The sequence below is a fragment of the Lytechinus pictus genome, chromosome 9 (genome assembly GCF_037042905.1).
Source record: "Lytechinus pictus isolate F3 Inbred chromosome 9, Lp3.0, whole genome shotgun sequence".
In the NCBI taxonomy this organism is placed as follows: domain Eukaryota; kingdom Metazoa; phylum Echinodermata; class Echinoidea; order Temnopleuroida; family Toxopneustidae; genus Lytechinus; species Lytechinus pictus.
Window position 1 is genome coordinate 26511201 of NC_087253.1, and position 22286 is coordinate 26533486.

General features: G+C 35.3%; 1 protein-coding gene across 2 annotated transcripts; it reads right to left on the bottom strand.

Annotated features, from left to right (window-relative positions):
* Positions 1 to 10598: 10598 nt before the first annotated feature.
* On the bottom strand, positions 10599 to 18996 carry LOC129268056 (uncharacterized). 2 transcript variants are annotated; one of them, XM_064104990.1, is made up of 4 exons: positions 18702 to 18996; positions 15856 to 15935; positions 14622 to 14740; positions 10599 to 12967 (listed from the first exon to the last, which is right to left on the bottom strand). In XM_064104990.1, the coding sequence occupies exons 2-4, from the start codon at positions 15917 to 15919 to the stop codon at positions 12764 to 12766; spliced, it is 387 nt and encodes a 128-aa protein (XP_063961060.1). In that variant the 5' UTR covers positions 15920 to 15935; positions 18702 to 18996; the 3' UTR covers positions 10599 to 12763. The 2 variants fall into 2 exon arrangements, with proteins under 2 accessions (XP_063961060.1, XP_063961061.1); XM_064104991.1 differs by having other exon boundaries at positions 18692 to 18960.
* Between the last annotated feature and the right edge of the window lie 3290 nt (positions 18997 to 22286).

Below are 22286 nucleotides of genomic sequence, written 5' to 3' on the forward strand. Positions count from 1 at the left end.
TTGCATTATTCCGGTAAAATAGTTCTAGGCAAGTCTTCATGAATATTCATAAGGTGGACCGATAATGTCATATTCCCACTTGTTCTTTTGTATTTTATCGTATGAAATTATGTTCATTCGAATTCTGTCTACCAAGAACTAAAAAAAAATGGATTGACAACATTGATTAAGTGCATTAGTTATTTGTTGCCGCAACACATGTATGAAAAAAATGAATCAATTATGATTTCATGAAATAACATAAAAAGGAAAGTGGGGATATGACGTCATTAGCCCACCTAGTGAATATTCATGACGATTTGCATATAACCGTTTTCACAAAACATTATTATTATTATCATTATTATTATTATTATTATTATCATCATTATTATTATTATTATTATTATTATTATTATTATATTTTTTATTTCATTATTATTATTATTATTATTATTATTATTTCCATTGTCCACAACTTGATGTTATGTTGGTATATTAAACAGCAACCGGACTTCTTCCAGAAATCTAGGGTTATTGTTCTATATTCTATCAAATGGGTCCTCTTCTCATTGTTCACTTCTCTTTCTAATTCAAGACCTTCCGTAAGATATGAGCTGTTCCAAGCAAGCTTGCCTTCTGTATCGTTTCAAAGGACACCTCGACTCGTAGAACAGCCAGAAAGCTTCTGTGTCTTGTTGTCACTGTTCCTAAGGCTCCGATGACTATTGGTACCACCTTCGTCTTCACCTTCCATATCCTTCTCAGCTCCCATGCCAGATCGTTATACTTCTGTATCTTTTCCTCCTCTTTACGCCAAGCTCTGCAGTCTCCCGGAATCGCAATATCTATGATGAGACATTCATTTTCCTTCTTCTTTAAGAGAACGATGTCTGGTCGTCTAGCTTCAATGACCTTGTCTGTCTGGATATTAAAATCCCATAAAAGTTTTACATCGTCGTTCTCTACTACAGGCTCTGCCCGATGTTCGTACCATTTTTCCGCATGGGGTAAATGGTACTTCTTGGCTAGACCCCAATGAACTGCAGCTGCTACTCTGTCGTGCCTTCCTTTGTACTCTGTCTGTGCCATTTTGCTGCATTCACTCACCAGATGAGACACCGTTTCGTCTTTGTCATGACACATTCTACATGAGGGAGATGTATGCTCCTTTTCAATTTTGGCTCTTCGGTAATTTGTTCTAATTGCTTGGTCCTGAGCAGCAACTAGCATACTTTCCGTCTCCTTCTTTAAACTTCCTCGTTTCAGCCACTGCCAACTCTCTGGGCCAGCAAACTCCTCTGTCTGTCTTAAATGCTGCCCGTGCATCACCTTCTCTTTCCATCCTTCCAGTCTCATTTTTCTTTGATCAGCCTTCAGCTGTTTCGCTGTCACATCCTTTCCTTTCCTCATCGACTCTTTGACTGCCGTCATGATGGTATCCATCTGGCCTTCAATATAGCAGTATAGGCTTTGTTCCTCATATCTTTCAGTCTCCTCTATTCCAGCCAGACCACGTCCTCCCTTCTCTCTTGACACATAAAGTCTATCTACATCAGACTTTGGGTGAAACATCCCATGCATAGTTAGCAACTTCCTTGTCTTCCTGTCCAGGTGTTCGAGTTCAAACTTGTTCCATTCAACTATGCCAGCAGCATATCTCACTAGGGCTACTGCCCAAGTGTTAACAGCCTTCACCATGTTTCCAGCATTTAGTTTGGATTTAAGCACCTTCCGAATTCTCCTGATATACTCTGCCTCAATCTTCTTCTTCTTCTTCTTCTTCTTCTTATTATTATTATTATTATTATTATTATTATTATTATTATTATTATTGTTACTACTACTACTACTACTACTACTACTACTACTACTACTACTACTACTACTACTACTACTACTACTACTACTATTAGTACTTCTACTTCTACATCTACTACTACTACTACTACTACTACTACTACTACTACTATTAGTACTTCTACTTCTACATCTACTACTACTTCTACTACTACTACTACTACTACTACTACTATTAGTACTTCTACTTCTACATCTACTACTACTACTACCACTACTACTACTACTACTACCACTACTACTACTACTACTACTACTACTACTACTACTACTACTACTACTACTACTACTATTAGTACTTCTACTTCTACATCTACTACTACTACTACTACTACTACTACTACTACTATTAGTACTTCTACTTCTACATCTACTACTACTACTACTACTACTATTAGTACTTCTACTTCTACATCTACTACTACTACTACTACTACTACTACTACTACTATTAGTACTTCTACTTCTACATCTACTACTACTACTACTACCACTACTACTACTACTATTAGTACTTCTACTTCTACATCTACTACTACTACTATCACCATCATCATCATTTTGAAAAATCTGCATTTATTCTACATGGTTTTTAACCAGTTGTTGGTCGGTTAATGATTTAACCAACCTTTTGGTTCACTGAAAACTATACACAACAAAAAAAAGTAAGTCCCCCTATAAACAAACATCAATAATTTCCGTGCCAATGCGAGTTTTTAAAATAGTTTTTACATGAGCGTGTATGTAATTTTATAAGCTACCCTCTGAGTAAATTTTATGGAAGTATTTTACGTAATGTTTCAGTAAGCACCGTCAGAAGGCAAAAAATGTCACTGTTCAAAAGTCACAAGCCAAATATCATGACTTTGATTCCATTTTATTGGAACTTAATCCACATTCTCATCATGAAAAATAGTCAGAAGGCTTGTAAAAGGTACTTTCGAAAAGACGATACAAATTTTTTAGCTAAATTTCACGGTTGAATAATCACAAGTTCAAATTTGCTATAATTGGATTTTTACGCACTTCTATCAATAAAAATGACAGAATATGATGACAGTTATTTTGGGGAAGAGTATCTTCAACAATATTCATCGTTTCACGTTTATATGAACATTTATTGAAAACAAAAAATACGATTTTTCAATTGTCATAGGCAAGTATTGCTTCATTTTGGTAACTGAAGTTGATCTTTTCTCAACTTTTTCGTTGTGTTCATGACCAATTAACATGCTTTAATGCTTCAAAGGCGTTTAATTAAACATTCACGCTTGAATAAACATGTGGAATGTGATTAGCTCGTTTTTACGTTCTTGAAACTATCGTATGGTCATTTATACATTTTGAATACAGCGGTCTATGACGGCCATTTTAAATATCAAGAAAATAAAATATTTGTTCAAAAATCGTTTTTTTTTTATTTCAGAGAGTGTTTCACTCCTGCAACACAATTACCTGCATTTTGTTGCCAATCTGCTGGCAGTTTTATGATTTCCACGGGTAATTTGCATATTTTTGCAGCCATATTTTAGATTTTGCCAATTTGCGGAAAATGCTCAAGGCTACACGACTGGCATCATTCAGATTCGTAATCAGCACCCTCGAATTGACAAGAAACCATAAAAAATATTTTATATATGAAGAAACAAGGTTGTGCCCTTTCTATACTGGATTATTTCTTCCACATCTTCTCCAATTTGATTTCACATCATATCAAATCACAGCCATAAAAATTAGTGTAAAAAGGACCATAGCAACCATAGCTTCTGGTCCGCCAAAATTTAAAATATATGAAATAATCGCGGGAATTGACTTGTATGTGAATCAGAGTTTTATATAATTTACTTTGTAAAGTTTATTCTAGTTTATGGAAAGTCGGCCTGTGAAGATTATTTAACCACATTTTGTAGTGCAATGCTTCATAATATTTTTTTATTTTTTTTTTAAGTGAATTTAAAAATTTAAATACGTTTCATTAAAACTATTTACCAAAAATTGGTGTGTGGATATAATTGGAAAGAAATTGAAAATTTACTATATAATCGATTACACATTTATTTTCTGTCCATAATTACTTCGCGTTGCGGTGATCCTATCATAAAGAGTACCAAAACGTGACGTCAGGATGTCATGACAACGAACCTAAGTTCTAAACTTAGTTTCAGCTGCACGATCGTCTATACACATTTGTATTTGCCAAAATAGTGATGGGATTTGTCCCTGGTTGTTACCATCATTCTGAGAGTCACAACAAGGCGCCGTTTCATTAACCTGTTTGTAAGTTCACAGCGACTTAAAGGAGAAATATATTGATTATGAATGTGGTCTTATTATATATCAATGGAAAGGTAATGATGTGGGGATTATCAGTGGGTCATTCGAAAATACCGAAAATAATACACAAGGTGAAAATCGCCGATTAAAAAACGCTAAATTGCCTCTCCGAAATATGCCTCGCATCGGTCTCTGAATTTACTTGAATTTGATGACGTCACTTTCTGTACGAGAAGCGTGATTGGCTCTCCCACGCGAAGCTCCACTTGCATGCAAAACCTGTTGCGAGGGTACGTTTTCTCCACACTGTCACTGAATACTTCGATCACGAAATGAAAGAAAACCCAGAATTTTATCTAGATTTGGATTTTCAAATTGATGATTTTGAAGATGAAGAGAATGATGATGAAATGAACAACAAAGTGACGTAGTTGGAGGTAAATTCGGGGAATTACGCCGATGATGATGAGTCGGACAATTCAACTTGCAACACGATCACATGCCGATTCGCTACCAACTCATGCAGCTGCTAAGTGCTAGCTACACCACGCGGGCCAAATTGAATTCATGAAAATGAATTACCACACTATCCAGACAGAGTCTCTTACCTCTGTGACTATGAAGAAGGAAAATAATGATAAAACTGTACTTACAAACAAGTGAATGTAATCCGAACCTGAAGGCAAATCAACTCAACGAATAGCAGCAGACGATATGCACCGACGATAAACTTCATGTGGCTGGGATAGATTGCCACTCGTTCTGTTAGATGTAATTTTTATCTCATTAATTTGACAAAATTACAAAACTCGGGGAATTATTTATCTATATAAAAATATAGTAACATCTCGTATTATTTTTTAAATTACGATAAAACCTTTTTTGAAGGAAAACGTTGAGGTAAATTAAAATTAGATGTAAAAGATCATCCCCAACATGCGCAGCTCGTATATGACATCGTAAACAAAATCACAAACATGCCGTATTGCTTGCTCGCCTTGGCTGAGAGAGGAGATCTATGCACGTGTTGCACAGCTCTCAATCAGCAGATGGTTTGTTTGCAATGACAAACAAGCATGTGGTCTTACAGGAAAATGGTCTTTCAGTGGTCTTTCAGCAGTCTTTCAGCGGTCTGTCGATGAACTGAGGTCTTACAGCGGTCTTCAAGATCACTGGAATTTTTCATCTCTGTAGAATGGCTCAGAAAGACCCCTCAAAGAACTCTGAAAGACTGATGGATATTTCTTGTCTTACTGGTCTTTCAGTGGTCTTCGTGGTCTTCATGGACTATAAAACTTTTTGAAACGGTTGAAAACAGTCTTACAACGGTCTTACAGGAAAATGGTCTTTCAGTGGTCTTTCAGCAATCTTTCAGCGATCTTTTGATGAACTTTCAAAGGTCTTAATAGTCTTTCAATGATCTTTTGGCAGTCTCTCAAGATTTTTGCGGAGATCACTGTAAGACTCATGAGAGATCATTGAAAGATCATTCAAAGATCATTCAAAGACCAGGCAAAATCCATGGAAAGAATTCTGAAAGATCACTTGTTGTATAAAAGATTTATAATGATTCTTAATTAATGTAAGAGAGTTTTGAAAGAGAGAGAGAGAGAGTGTGAGAGAAAGTGCAAAATTTATCATTATTCGTAACAAGAGTATGTTTATCGTTGGTGCATTGAAGTGCTCGGTTTACTGACGGTTGGTCTAATTAGACGAAGTGGATATTAGGCCAAGTGGGAATTAGACGAATTTGATATTAGACCAAGTGAGAATTAGCCCAATTGGTTAATAACCCAAATGGAAATTAGACGAATTGGATATTAGACCAAGTGGAAATTGGACGAATTGGATATAAGATTAACTGGTTGTAGACGAAATGAGTTTAAACTATGTGAAGTTGGACAAACTGATAAGTAGACCAAGTGGTATTAGACCATCCGCCAGGCTTCTCGATCTGACGTGAGATCATATAACAAATTATATGTATTCCTACATATGCAATCAACAAAATTGAAAAGTCGACTTTCTATGGTTTAATTACGGAGGCGCAGATTAAAGATTTAAAATAAAGATTACTTTCTATAAGAACAGGCGTTTATTGTTTGATATTACTCTTCAAATATTAATATCATTCTTCAAAAGAATGAAAACGATACAACCGGTATTGGACCAGATTTTTGAAAAAAAATGTTGTAATCGATCTTATAAAAAAATTGTTCTTGAAAAAATGATTAACGACAGCAGTTGTTTTCTTGAGTTATTTATATTTGAAAAAAGGGAATATAAATACATATCAAAAAACAAAATATATATTTGATAAAGGTAACTGTTTTATATAAGCATTGTTTGAATATATATTTATAAGTTGCCCCTGTTTTTGTGAGGAAATTAATATTGAAATACATAATTATATTTTGGCGTGGATTGGCTTAGATATTTCCACAATTTCTTGTCATGGTCCAGAAGGGAAATAATTACGGCTCAATAGATTATGATTCACGGAGCATGCTGGAATATTGATTAGATTGTAGAACTATAGATTTGATGGCATTTATTCCATTCATCATATAAACAAAAAACAAGACACATACAAAGTTGACATGAATTACATGGGAAAATTGCAAATAATACAATGATAAAATCTGGGAAACAATAAAGAAAAAAGTGTACATAATTTATACAAAAATCTGGAAGCTGAATATATATGATATTGTAAAATACATGATGTAATAAATACTGAATACCAGATATAAACTTTTAACATAAAAGGGAGAAATACAAATTATAACACAATGACAATATTATATATCAACCATAATTACACAAAAAAGAGAAGGGAGAAGAAAATAAACCTGATCATAAATTATTTGAATACCTAAACCTAAGTGAGTTTTTAAGGGATGTGTTAATAATGACTGAAGAGTCACTTGATATAACATTGAAATCCTATTAATACCTAAACCTAAGTGAGTTTTATTTTATTTGATAGCAATTATTCCATTCACCATATAAACAAATACAAGGAACATACAAAGTTTACATAAATTACATGGGAAAATTGCAGATATTACAATGATAAAATCTGGGAAACAGTTGAATAAAAAAGTGTACATAATTTATAAATGAATGAGGAGGCAACTAGAAAGGGAAAGCCTTATCAGCGCTGCCACCTTTAATAAAAATCTGGAAACTGAGTAAAATACATGATGTAATAAATACTGAATATAAACATTGAACATAAAAGGGGAAAATACAAATTAAAACACAATGACAATATATATATAAATATATATATCAACGATAATTACTATTAAAAAAAACTGATCATACGTTATCTGAATATGTACTGAAAAGTTAGGTTTTATATCTCCTTTTAAAAACATTTAATGATGGACTAGATTCAACAGAAAATGGTAACTTGTTCCAGATAACGGGTCCTTTGTAAAAAAAAAAAAATACAATTCTTTGCTAAAGAGGTGCGTATTTTGGGTATGTGGAAATCTGAAGATCCTCGCGTATGATAAGAATGAACATCGGCATTGTAACAAAATATTTCTGATATATTGTTTGGAATATAGTTTTTGTAACATAAATACATAAAAATTGCAATTTCATAATCAGAGAAATCATAAACATTCAACAAATTTAACTGACTAAACAGCGGCTTGGTATGGGCAAGAAAATTGGCATGTGTAATGATTCTCACTGCTCTTTTTTGTAGCCGGTATGAACTTTGCATTCAGCATGAAGTACATGAACTCCAGGCAATTTTACAATATGGAAAATACGGTGAAATAATGGAATTATAAATCATTTTGAGAATCTTTTGTTGAAAAAAACTTTAACTTGTTTAGGATACCTATACTTTTCGAAATTTTCATGCAGATGACATCAATGTGTTCATGAAATGATAACCTACAATCAATAGTCACACCCAGAAATTTTAAAGAAGTACATCTATAAATAATGTTTTCATTCATAGAAACAACTATATTATTAGAATCAATGATCTTATTAGAAAAAAAAATATGTAATGAGTTTTATTAGTGTTTAAGCCAATCTATTTGAAATCAGCCATGAATTCATTTTATTGATTTCGTTCTTAAAATTAAGAATCAGATTTGCGATATTAAACTCACTCATGAACACACTGGTGTCATCTGCAAATAGTATATATTAAAGAATGCGAGATGAATTACAAATGTCATTCATATAAATTGAAAACAAAAGCGGGCCAAGAATGGATCCCTGGGGTACTCCACATCAAATGACCTTTAAATCAGACTTGTGATTGTTAACTAAGACATATTGCATACGATTTGACAAATAATTTTAAAAAGATCTAAGAGAACACCTCGTACACCATAATTATTTAATTTATAGAATTGAATTTTCTAAAGTATCAAAAGCTTTGCTTACATCAAGAAATAATCCAATAAATATTTTCTTGTTATCCAGTGAATTACAAACTTTGCAAACAAAATCAACTAAAGCAGAAGATGTGGAGTACCCAGGACGAAAACCGTGTTGACTATTAGATAAAATATTGTATTGAACAAGGAATTTCAACAATCGACTATACAAACACTTTTCAAATATTTTTTAAAGTAACTGGTAACACGTAAATTGGTCGATAATTATTAGAATTTGCATAAGAACCGCCTTTAAATAGGGGTATAACTTTGGCAATTTTTAAATTATCAGGAAAAATTCCTGTCAACATCGAACAATTGAAAATATCGCTTAACGAAAAACAAATATTATGAATAATTTTATTAAAAATTGAAATATCAAATCATCGTGATCGATTTTTAAGGTTACAAACAATATCGATTATTTCTTTTAGAGTAATGGGCAGAAAATAAGCAGACTGGTCATTTCTATCTAAATATTGCACAAAATTACATGTAAAATCAGAAGTAATATTTTGCGTTAAAGAAGGTCCAATATTGATCAAATATTTGTTGAATTCAGTAGCGATTACATTATTTTCCTTAAATGATCGATCACCTACGATCAGTTCATCAATAAAGGTGTTTTTTGAAAATTTTCCCATGGATTTGTTAATTAATTTCCATGTTTTTTTCATATAAAATTGAACTTGTAAAGATTTGTTGTGATAATACTCATTTCGAATTCTTTTGATTTTATTATTACATTCATTTCTATATATTTTATAAGAATTGTGATTTTTAGTAGATGGCTCAGTTGGTAGAGCGTCCGTCTCACAACCGGGAGGTCGGGGGTTCAAACCCCGGCCGCGTCAGACCAAAGGACGTTAAAAGATGGGAGTTGTTGCTACCCTGTTTGGCGTTCAACGATTAAAGGGATAGAGCCTCGTCGATCTGGCGCTGCACAGCGGCTGCCGGGCCCACGATCAATTGGGCAAAGCAAATTTTCAGGGTATTCCAGTTCATGTCTATTTCCAACAATAAATTATATATTTATTTTTTTCTGAACCTTTGGAAAACAAACATCATATTGAGACTTGAATTTGTCTAGAAAATAATTATAAGTGGCATTAGGATCTCTATTATTAATTGCCAGTATTCGTCTTTAAGTTTTTCTGTACATGTTTTAATACTATTTTCACACATATCACGTTTTATGATTGGAATGGATTCTTCGTTATCGATTATAATATTATTAATGCAACAAATTGGAAGGTGGTCACTGATATCAGCAAATATAATACCACTATTAAATAGTTTCTATGTTATTGATATTAGTGAATATATTATCAATTAATGTAGCTGAATTCATAGAAATACGAGTAGGATAGTGTATAGGCCTACCGGTAACTGGAAAGAAGGAATTAACCATAAGTACATCAAGAAAATCACTAACTTGACGGCAAGAATTGGCATTGAGTAAGTTAATATTAAATACTCAAGCGAGGTAGACAAATTCATTTTCTTCATTAACTATATTAATAGCAGTATTAAAAGAGACAATGAAATTCTGGAAAGATGTATTCGGTGGGCTATAAACACTGGCAAAAATTACTTTTTTCTTGTTTGTTTTTATTTTAATGAATACTGATTCCAATTCAGCAGTATATATATCAAGATCGAATCTATGAGAATTTCTTAAATTATTCTCGTATATAAATGCCGATCCCACATCCAGAACGGTTATTACGACAGTTAACAAATAAAGTCTTAGCCATTGGTGTTATACACTGGGTCATTAATTTTCATCCAAATTCTCGGTTGTTGCTATTGCACAAAGTTTATAATCGATCATATTAAAAAAAAAGGTTTCAAGGTGCAGAATATTTTTCTTAATGCTTCTGCAATTTACCTGAATACACGAAAATGAGTTATCAAGATTTTCGCTAGCAGTAAATGTATTGAATTAGGTTTATTCAAATTGTGTTGGGGGCTGAAGCTCACTCAGCCCACCACCCCCCCCCCCCCCCCCCCCCGGTTCCGCTGCTTAGTATTTCCAAAGTATACGCTGCACGAAAACGAACGCAAAGGCACAATCATTTAATCTTTCTGATAAAAAAAAGGAAATTTTATTTCAGTAGCATCAATGCAATCATTCAATATTTTACATTCATTTTCATCAATTTCCACATAAATTCAATTTATTTGTCAATAAGAATACAAATCTGTACAAATTTTGTGTCTCGGAGTCCTTGAAACACATTTTGTGGCGGGTATACGCTTGAACACAGCAACGTTTTTTTTTTCTTACTTCATACAACGCTTTTTATTATACAATAAACCTTACAGTAGTTGCTTAAATTGTTTAAACAAGTGCTCAAAATCTTAAACAAAAAAGTCTAGATTTGAATAATATTCAATTCTCAATCAATAATGGTTGGTTCCCGGGGGCCACTTACATTGACGAGTGGATACCATGCGCGACCAAAAAACGCGTAAAAATTATGTCTTTTTCAAGGTAGGGCACGTTCCGTAGTAACGTAATAATGGTGTCAAAAAAACTAAAATAATTAAAAAAGGGTAACCATTTTCGCTAGGAAAGCTACATGTTCAGGGTCATATTTGCGAGGGTATGAAAAAGATTAAAATGTTTTATAAAGGATGTACTTTCTGCCCCAACAGCGAGTCAACACTATGTGTTTACACTGTAAAAACTGTGGTGTGAAAACTGACACCAGTTGGTGTTAATAGAGGACCACACCCTGAGGTGTTAAAACTACACCCTAGAGATTGAACATAACACCAAAGAGTGTAAATGTAACAACTAAAGGTGTTGTAATAACACCTATGGGTGTAAAACTAACACCACCAATTTAACACCGGTGTAAAACAACTGATGTGGTCCTCTATGTACACCGGTTAACACCACAGTTTTTGCTGTGTAGATTCCGATTTGCGCGAGGTGTTGGAGGTGGGGCTGTATATGTAGGTAAAGGAAAAACTGACGTCCGTGACATATAACACTTAAAATATCGCTGTACTTGTTCAGGGAATACTTGCCAAAGGTATCGTTTTGTTTCCAATACATGCTAAGGGTAGGGTTTCACACGCCAATACTTGTTAAAGGTGCATTTTCAGAATATGGAAAATATTTGTTTAGGGTGCTTTTCGAGACCCCATCGTCGCGCATGGGATCCACTCGTCAATGGAAGTGCTCCCTGCCCCCGAAGGTGGTTAAACTGTCAAACAACTGTTGTTGTTTTTTTTACCGTGCAAATGTGCAATGTAAGATGGTTATTTTGTAATTTCCCTATTTGTCTATTTCCTTTTTAATAACTTGTGTTTCAAGTTTTTCAGCTGTTTTATATTTCTGTTCCGTCTAGACTTGAATTCATTTGCATTTCTTTTCAGTACTGCCCTTGCAGTCTGATGAGTTTAATTCAATTCAGTTTTCATTCATTCTCCTCTACGCTGAATTCATTTCCTCTGATTCTCTTTTGTCATCTTCATTCCTTTTCTATTCTATCTTCAGGTGTTCCACTCATTCCATCCCTCATCTGACTCCTCAGTTTCTATTTCCACTATTACATAATCACCCAGGCAACTTTATCATCTTCATCTCCTTACTCCTATTGGTTTATCTTATGAATTGGGTTCTTATTGGGTTGACTTTACTTGATTTGAATATGTTAACTATTATTGTGATCTCAAGTTTTATTGAGGCAAAATAGCCCAGAGATTAAAGCAGTGCACTACAAGCATGACAAGATTTCTTCGGTTTCCTTTCGACTCATTTGCGTCTTCTCCTAGTTTCACTTATTTCCCCTTCGGTTGATTGATTGGATTATTTGAGTTTGCTGCTTTGAACTTACATTATTTTCTATCTCTAAACTTACACAATTTTAAGACAAGAATTGTCGCCGAAGCCACTCCCAGCCCATAGCAACAAAGTTTATTTTCAAGGTTGTTAATCTATTGTCTGGTTAAGAGGAGAGTTGTCATTAAGGCCACTCCCATAGCAAAAACCTTTATTGTCATGGTGATTCTTTTTTATCCGGTTAGGAGAGCTGCCATAGCAACAAAACCTATATAGTCATGTTGGTTCCTCTATTGTCTTGTTTATAGGAGGAGAGCTGTCACCGATGCCACTCCAATAGCAACAAAGTTTGTCATGGTGATTCCTCTATTGACTGTTTAAGAGAAGAGCTGTCATCGATGCCACTCCAATAGAAAGAAAGTTTACCGTCAACATAGTTCCTCTATTGTCTTGTTAGGAGGAGAGCTGTCACTGAAGCCACTCCCATTGCAACAAAGTTTATTGTCATGGTGATTGCTCTATTACAGAGATTATATTCACAGCAGTAGGTACAGGTCTCACTCTCGGTGCATCCTGGGGTACATTCGTTTCGTTCGTTCGTTCCACAGCTCCGAACCACCGTGGTCCCAGTGGCAGTAACCGTTTTCTGAATGACAAGAAGAGAAGAGAAGTGGGCTTGGGATGAAAATATGGGCGGACATAATATCATTAGGCCCAAAACAACACATTATCGTCGAACACCATCGTCGATGGTATACCCGAATTAGGAAAATTAATGTCGAATGTTAAGTCATACCAGAAAAAAAAAACCGTAGAATAAAACAAAATATTAGGTTGATTAACGATTTAACACAATTATACCAAACAACTATTGTTTAATCGCTGATGTGGTTTACGGTACACCATGTGAAGTGTTGTAGAAACAGTGGATAGGAGAAGAGAAGAAATGGATAGGCGAGAAAGTGGAGATTTGAGAGTAGAGTATTCTTTCTTGAAAGTAGTCCTGAAAAGGACTGTAAACCAGGAAAGATTGATGAGTTGAGAACAGCTTGAGTAGTAGAGCTAGTGAGGAGATGCTGTTAAACTGCTAAACTAAACTATTGTTTAAAAGAAAATTGCATGCAAGACGAATGGAGATTTCTGTTAACCATCAGTTGCTATGCTCTTTTGCTTCCAACACGGACGCTTACCTGTCGCCTTTTGAATTATTCTTCAAACACTTTATGTTTTTGTATCCAAGAAATATTCTAACCATCCTACCAGTTTAGGTAACATGAACAAGAAAAGCATTAAGTGTTTGGAGAATCATTCAAAAGGCGACGGGTATAGCTAGCGTTCGTGTTGGAAGCAAAACAGCATCTTCATGACTTTGGTGTACACTTTGAGTGGAATTTTTTGAACATTTCAAAAAGAAGGCTTTCGGTTTGAAATGTCAAGAAGGTAAAGTAATTTCCCATGGCCCTAAACGATGTGCGGACATGGTGGCGACTCAATTAGCGAAATGATACCATTTACTGAAATATTGTAATTCTTTTGATCTATCAACTTTATTTTGTTTCTTGATTTATCTTCAATACACTCTATTTGTCAGATTAGAAAAATGACTTAGTCGATATACGATGGCGTAATTTCCTTCAGCAAGAAATGTATCCGCATTGTGCTGCACTCAACCCAGGTGAGGTTAATGGGTACCGGCAGGATCAATTCCTTAAATGCATGAGCATTGAAAGGCAGCTCGAACTAAAGCCGGGGTAATAATAACATCGCGCCTTGGAATACAATATTTCCAGACAGATTGCGCTATATAACTGCCTATTATTATCATCAGAAAGTCAAAAAGGGGCCTAAGCTTTCGATCCTAGCAGAATCTTCGTCGGAGGCAAAATGACAAACATATAAAGTGGAACAATCATAATATAGACCACAAACAAGCTACAGCAACACTAGAAACAAGGAGACAAAAGGGGCATTCAGACCGAAACTATTGGTTGAGATTTGTAAAATTATCATCACCATTATTGCTGTTGATTTGCCCATATTTCTATCATTAGAGGGGCGTTCAGACACACATTCATCTCCCGGGTTAGTTGCCAATACTTTCTAAAAGAGTAAATCAAGTGTGTCCACTTCCTCAGAATATTTAACTAACCTATAATTGTTTAAAATATGAAAATACCAACTGTCGGTTAAACAAAATTGCATGCAAAATTGAATCGGGATTTGTTAACCAATAGTTGATCAGTTCATGATTTAACCAACTTTGTGGTTGGTAAAAAGACATTCTGAGATGTGGAACTCACCCTGCAGAAATTGTTTGGTAGAAACGATGACCCCGGGCATGTGGTTGATATTCCTTCCGGGTCAAATGGATCTCTGCACTCATCCCCTTCGCAGTTGTAACAGTTGATAGCACATGCCGCTGCAGAAGGGTTAAAGAGGAGGGATTGTTAATTGCAATGCGAATTCACTTTAAAACTCTTTTATTTTTTACACAACGCTGTATTCATTATAAGAAACAAAGTTTGATTATTAAATAATTAATTTTAAATAAATTAGGCATGACTTTTAGAACTGTTAAACAACTACTGTAAAGTACATACAGTAGGTTTTATTATTTTTAAAGCGTTTTTTGTGAGTGTTATTTCCTTGTAACAGGTTCTCAGAATCAGTTATCAAGCAATATCAGGGGCCCGTTTCATAAAGGACTTGCAACTGTTTAACATGGAAACCTTGACTATGATTGGCTGCTGAGTCCTGTTACCATGGTAGTTGCCATAACGGCAAAGTTAAAACAGTTGCAAGTCCTTTATGAAACAGGTCCATGGTTTTAGTTACCCTGGTGAATTTTCTTGACTTCTAATGTCATTATATTGTGAGTATACACCTAGACCCCATTTTGTATAATTATAAGACTACAATTCCTAAGTAGGCCTAATACTATACTATTGATGCTGATGATGACGATGATGATAATACAGTGATAATAGGTTCATAACAACAACAATAATGATAATAATAATAACAATAATGATAATAATAATAATAATGATAATAATAATGAATTATAAGAACAATGATGGTGATATAATGACGATGATGATTATGATAACATAATGATGATACTGATGATGATAAATGATGTGATGTGATGATGATGATAATGATGATGAGGAGGAGGATGATGAGGAGGAGGATGATGATGATGATGATAATGATGATGATGAGGATGATGATGAGGATGATGATGATGATATTGATGATGATGATGATGATAATGATGATGATGATTGAAAATGATGATGAGCTAGGGCGGAAATCTCTCCCCAAAGGTATATAGGGGGACCAGGGGCTTTTATTTCGATTTTTAATGATGTATTTCTTTCCACCAAAAATAGTAGGGGGCATTTGATATTGTGTCCCCCCTAGTACTATTTCGGGATTTCCGCCCATGCCATGATGATGAGGATGATAAGACCAACCATATTACAGTAATAATGGTAGTATTAATTACCACGATTAATCTGCAATACTAACCTGAAATCACTATTATGAGAGTGGTCCAAAATAAAACTGACTTCATGGCTTCTGTCTGCATCATGGCCCTGGTTTTAAGGCTGAAATCAAAATCAAAATTGAAAAATCATCTGGGATTCGTTACACAAAAGTTATCGATTAATCGCTATTAACACCAATGACCAATTAAGATCATTGTTGCATGCGCGTTTTGCTCATTAGACTAACTTGGAAGCAATCAGCATATACGTCCTTTCAAATAAGCGCTTTAACTAGCGATTAATCGCTAACGTTTGTGTTACGGGGCCCTCGTGGTCATCATCCAACACGAACAACACCTTTGGTTCATCATATTTTTAATGAACTGTCGATCTTTTCTTCCAACTTCCAACTTCATTGCCATGCAATCTACCAGCACACCTGTTTTCAATCATCTAATGACTGAGGAATGAAAGGTTGATTGTTTGGGAGCAGTTTATGCTATCCTTCAGCTCCTTCTTAGTTCATGATACATTGTCCATTAACCTTGTTATGTTTGTGACCACCAGTCTTTCTGGCACCATCACACACCTCTTGGGAGATGGGGCTTGCATGGATGCAGAAATACACCCTCATCGTCATGGAAACATTGAATGACAGTTATTTTTAGCCATTATAATTCACTTTGGTCACCAGCTATAGGAGGCAGATTTTGCCAACTTCATTATGCCTCCTAGCAGAAAACTCCACTCTGAGAAACTTTCTACGTGGAAACTACACTTCTTTGTTTTCATGCACATTCTTATTTTGTCAAGTCACTTTTCTCCAACTTCATCCCAATGTATTAAATTTTGGAGGATCCTCATTTTGAAGCAGTAATTTTGCTTTGTTTTATTTTCATATTGGATCATCTTGTGTGCACTTGATTCATTTTTGCCATCTTTTATGTATTAATTTTTTGTGAACATTGTAAATAACATTTACCGGAATTAAACTTAATCTGAGCCTTCTGAGGAAATCGATCTGCGCCAAGTAAAGCATCCAAATCAAGACTAGCTGTCCGCACGGTAAGTGGAATCAGAACTTATATTCCTAAATCATCTTCATACATGCAGCTAGGGCCCCGGGAACGATGTTAATTTGACAAGCAAACAAAAAATTAAAGAAGGTTTCACTACAAAAAATATGAAGGTCATTTCGGCGAGAAATTTGACAATAAAAAAGTGTTTCTATACAATTTATAGTAGGTCTTTTTGCTTACAGTATATCTTCATTTTGTCACACCTACCAGAATTCCAAGGGCTGCTACCCCCTGCCAACGCCCCGCATCTCATTCATGTCTTCATACTCTTTTCGTTTCCACCACCTCGCTTGGAACAAACTAGTTAGAACAAACCCCTATCTTGACAGGTTCACCCACTCTCGGTCTCATCCAGGGGCGGATCCAGGATTTGCTTAAAGGGGGGGGGGCAAATTTTTCGGAGGAAAATTTTGACAAGCAAAAAAAAAAGGTTTTCAACCACAAACTAAGGATATTTCGTACCCGAAAAAATTTGACAAGCAAAAAAGAAAAAGGTCATCAATTTTTTTTTTGCTTCTTAAGGGGGGGGGGGCACGTGCCCCCCCCCCCCCCCGGATCCGCGCCTGGTCTTATCATTGTTAACATCCAGCAGGATCCAGGTAATAGTATAACCTAGTTCTATCTTTCTTCTCGACTTCCAGTTATATATTTAGGCCCCGGATTTAGGCCTATATTAATCAGGATAAAACCCCAAAATACCGCTTTTGCTGGCCAATTCCCGGGACCAATTTATAGTTTTGATATTATAGGCTTACACTATTGCTGATATTGTAATATACTTGTGCAATAATTGGAGCTTGCAATAACTTGTAATATTGGAGGAATGTCTACATGCAGCTATAGGCCGGGACGACCAATAATATTCACGCATACCACTCATTCAATGAACAAGGTTATGATATAACCTTGTTCTCAGTTATATCTCCATGTGTGGCAAAATAAGGGTGGCAATGTTTGGCTTATTTTCTCTTTTTCTTTGGGACAAATGCTTGATTTTTTTTACACTGAAAGTTTTCATTACACCTATTTATCATACAACTTGGCTCTTAAGTAAATTTGATTCTTTAAATTATTTTTTCTTAATTAAAAATAGAGATCAAAAAATGAAAATTTTCTTGCCATATTACTTTCCACCAATAGAGGGCGTACACAAAAATATACCCCAAAATCAAGTTTTTGAGCGCTCTGGTGAATACAAAAATTATTCTTAAGTTACTAATGAAAAATAAATTGCAACTGTATGGAAATTAGTAATATTGGTCACAAAAGTGATATTTTAATGATTTTTTAAAGTGTGTGCTCTGTACAACATTGGCATACCATACTCCATAGTCCTACCTGCTGTAGATTCCCCACAGGCAGGATGGTTGCAGTGAACAAGTGACGCATACTGGATATTGACTTACTTTATTTCACCACAATACTAAAACATGATTACTACAATACTATAACCCCACTGCATGCCTGTCATATGGCATGTCTGTGCAGTGTGCTCCATATGTAGGCGCATATATCTCGACTGCATTCATAATTTTATAAATGGTGAATTGAAACCATAACACTGCTGGAGAACGGATCGAGGTATATGTAGCAAACCTTAGAAAGCCGAACCTGTCCTAAAAAAATACCCCAACCCGACCTTAACCATGACCCCCACGATCCTTGACCAGAACTATATCACCAGAATGTGAGCTGGAGGAGTTTATAGTTTCATATATCATATACGCAAATGTCTCAACGATGATAAAATTAAAAGTCTAGACTACCAGATGTACTATTTGATATTGTTATAGCTACCTTTACTTACCCCTGTAGTAAAGATGGAGACTTCAATCACTATCTACATGAACTGATTAGCTCACCAACCCTCTGGAAAGACATCACATCCTATTATGGTGGATAAAAAAGTGAATCCTAATTTTAAACGAACATGGAAAATGAAGGCTATATACAGCCAAAGCTCGCACTGCAACAGCCCTATATATATAGACAGGCGTTATATTTCGTTGTGATAAATGCGGGGATAAATGCAAGTTGTATTGTGCTTTTTCGATTATTTGTACGACACGTTGGTGTACTCTATTGACTCTCCATGCTTGGATAATTTGCTTTGTGAAGATGGGCTGCATCATTCAGTTTTCAGATGAATCATGCACTCATAAATTGGATCAAACGTTTTACCCCAGGCGTTTTACAGCTGAGCTTCGGTGTTTTGAGCATTTGGTAACATAATATATATTCGATTTGGGATATATTGGCTTGGGTACCAAAAAAGCCCGGGCAAAAAATACATGTACGAAGAGCTGGGGCCTGACTTGCGATTGATCCGATCTCTCTCTCTCGTTTCAGTTCCTCCGTTGTTCGGAGATCGGCAACTAGATCAATCGGCAACGAGACCAATCGCAACTATGGAAAGCCAGCAAAGTCAACATGTAAAATGCATGTTTGCTAAAAAAAATTCTTCAAAATATGAATTTATATCCATAAATCCATTCATTTCTTGACAGTTCAGTTTGTTCTCCTTTGTTTACAAGGACATTTTGCACATTTCCTGTAGAAAAAAATATGACACTGATCGATGGATGTCCATAACAGACGAAGTTGGGGTAAATATTAGAAAAAAAGAGAAAAAGAATTATTCATACATCCACTAAGTTTAAAAATATTAGGTTGGGGCCATTCTCCATGACAATACTAAATCTGATAGGCCTATCATTGAAATAAAAATTATGGATAATGAATGTCATCAATGTTAATATACATACATACATACATTCATATATCGAGTTTTTTTACCTGACTGCTAAGAAAGCACGAATGCCTGTGAGCAAGCAACCAGGGGACCAACGGCTTAAGATTATCGGCTTAAGATTATCCAGTCTTCTCCGAGGGACCTGGTAATGAGGATAAATGCCTTACCAAAGGGCACTAGCTGGCGCACTTGGGAATCGAACCCGGGTCTAGACTTCAACATGTACAATATAGACTTAGTAGAAATGGAAAGCAAAAGTAGAGAAAGAAGGAAAGAGAAAGAGGAAAAGAGATGGAATGAGGAGAGAAAAGAGGAGGTATAGAAAAAAAAAAGAAGAGAGAGAGAGAGAGGGGGGGGGGGGAGAAGAGAGAGAAAGAGAGGAGAGGGAGGGGGGATCGGAAATAGTGAACAATATGAGTTAATTCTCCAAAAGACTGTAGTCGATCGCCCCTGATGGATTCATCCTTAAGTTTGCACAATATATTGAGAGTGATGAAACAACCGCCATTTTACTAAAATTATCTCTAATCGAAGAATATTTTGTACCCTACGTCTGGTCTCAAGAAAAGAAAAGAAAGATTTGATTCGTACGTTGCAGGGGCGGATCCAGCCTTCGCCAATAGGGGGGTCCAGAATTTCTTTTCAGCCATATTTTACCCGATCGGCAGCTTGAAGATGATTTTTTGTTTGATTCTTTGAAGGGGGTAGTCCTATAAGTCACTTCTTAGCTCTATTGTATAAATCAACATAAATATATCATAATCTTTATTTAATAATGCGAGCGCGAAGCGCAAGCACATTTTTTTGAACTTGTATGTATTTTTTCCTAAAATTTGAACACTCTGGGCAAAGTTTTTATCCTGAAAAAGATGTGCTTGCAACTAAATAATTACTGCGAAGCGCGAGCAGAAATTATTGATACACGTTTTGAACTGATCGAAAAGGTAGGCCTATACCTGTTAAAGACTGCTTGCAGTCAGCCATGAAGACGTTATATATTTCAACAATCAAATAATGCGAGCGCGAGCTGAAAAATTTTGACATTTCTACATCAAGAATGGAAATTTTAATCAATTTTTGTTAATCTTGAACAGGATAGCTATATAAATAAACAATAATGCGAGAGCAAAGCGCGAGCGGGAAAATCGAGATTTTTACCTAGAACGGGACACTCTATTCATGTTTTGTAAATCTTGAAAAGGATGAGAAAGAGGGGATCTTCCTACATTAATTATTCGAGCACAAAGGGCGAGCAGAAAATTTTTGATATTGTAATCTGAAACTGGATAACTGAATGAACATGCGCGCGTGTGTTTCAGATTTAGACCTAGAATCTAGGCATTCTAAATACATCTTTTATCATAAAAATAAAAGCGAGCGCGAAGCACGAGCTTCAAATATTTGATATTCCGATCTGAAATAATAAGGGTCAATATCAGCTTTATATTTCAAGCACTTTGTAGAAAAATTGTAAGGTGGATATATAAATCGCATTTAATAAAGAGCTGATATTTTTTCATTATTATTCCTTTGAGACATAGGACCGGGACATAATTAGGACATGTTATCATATGAATATGATGACTATCTTCCTATTCCTCTTGCTAAGCGCGAGATGAAACAAAAGGGACAATTTGATTATTAAATTGATATCTTGTTTATCATAAAGAGGGCGCGGAATCTGATGATATTGTGGCCCGAACGCTGTACATTTCAAGCACTTTTATTATTATGAATAGGATGCATTAGTAATTAGTCGGTATATTTTGAACCATTAATGCGAGCGCAAATCGCGAGCCGAAATTATTGATAAACTGTCATGAAAAGGGGATTTTAAGTAATTTGTTATATAATCAATATTTAGACATACATAACCCGCCTGTCAAAATACAAGCATGGCAGCGCTAGCTGATACGTTTTGACCATCAGACCTGAAAAGGGATATTTTGAAAACTTTATGGAATACATAAAAATAATAGGTGCCTGATAAATCAAATTCGCGAGCGCGCAGCGCGAGCAGAAAATGTTATAAACTAACATTTTTACAGAGTACTTATTAAAAATCAATTTGGAAATCACACAAAATAATGATAGTTCGATTTCCGAGGAGAAATATGTTTTGTATATTGACTTCTAAACTTGATATTTAAGCTCCATGTTGAACAAGATATGTGAATCACCTAACAGGCAATGCGAGCGCGAAGCGCGAGTGAAAATTTTTATAGTGATATGAAAGATTCTTTTTTTTTCCAAGTCGATCTTCCTCTCATCTTATTTTATTCACTCGATCGTTTTCCTCCTTTCCTTTTTTCTCCTTTCTTTTCCTTCCTTCTTTCTTTCTTTCTTTCATTCTTTCTTTCTTTCATTTTTTTCTTTTTTTTTGCTCCGGCCGCCAATAGGGGGCCCGGGCCCCTCGGGCCCCCCGGCCCTGGATCCGCCTATGCGTTGGGTGTTTTATTTGGAAAGAATACCCCTTATTATTAAGCGCTATAAAGCGGAATATTATTATTAGCTCCTTTGACTCCCTCCTTAGTATATTTCAAAAATAGAGATATATGATTTCAACGTAAACAAAACTTTGCAATTAATGATCGTAGAACATTTTTCTACAATCCATACTACTGTATATACCAGTGGCCC

What these genes read in the sequence shown, in the direction of transcription:
- LOC129268056 (XM_064104990.1), bottom strand. Translation starts at nt 15,919, where the DNA reads ATGATGCAGACAGAAGCCATGAAGTCAGTTTTATTTTGGACCACTCTC. An exon ending in TCTCATAATAGTGATTTCAG is followed by an intron (nt 14,741 to 15,855) that starts GTTAGTATTGCA and finishes ACCCTTCTGCAG; the next exon opens with CGGCATGTGCTATCAACTGT. An exon ending in TACCAAACAATTTCTGCAGG is followed by an intron (nt 12,968 to 14,621) that starts GTGAGTTCCACA and finishes CTTGTCATTCAG; the next exon opens with AAAACGGTTACTGCCACTGG.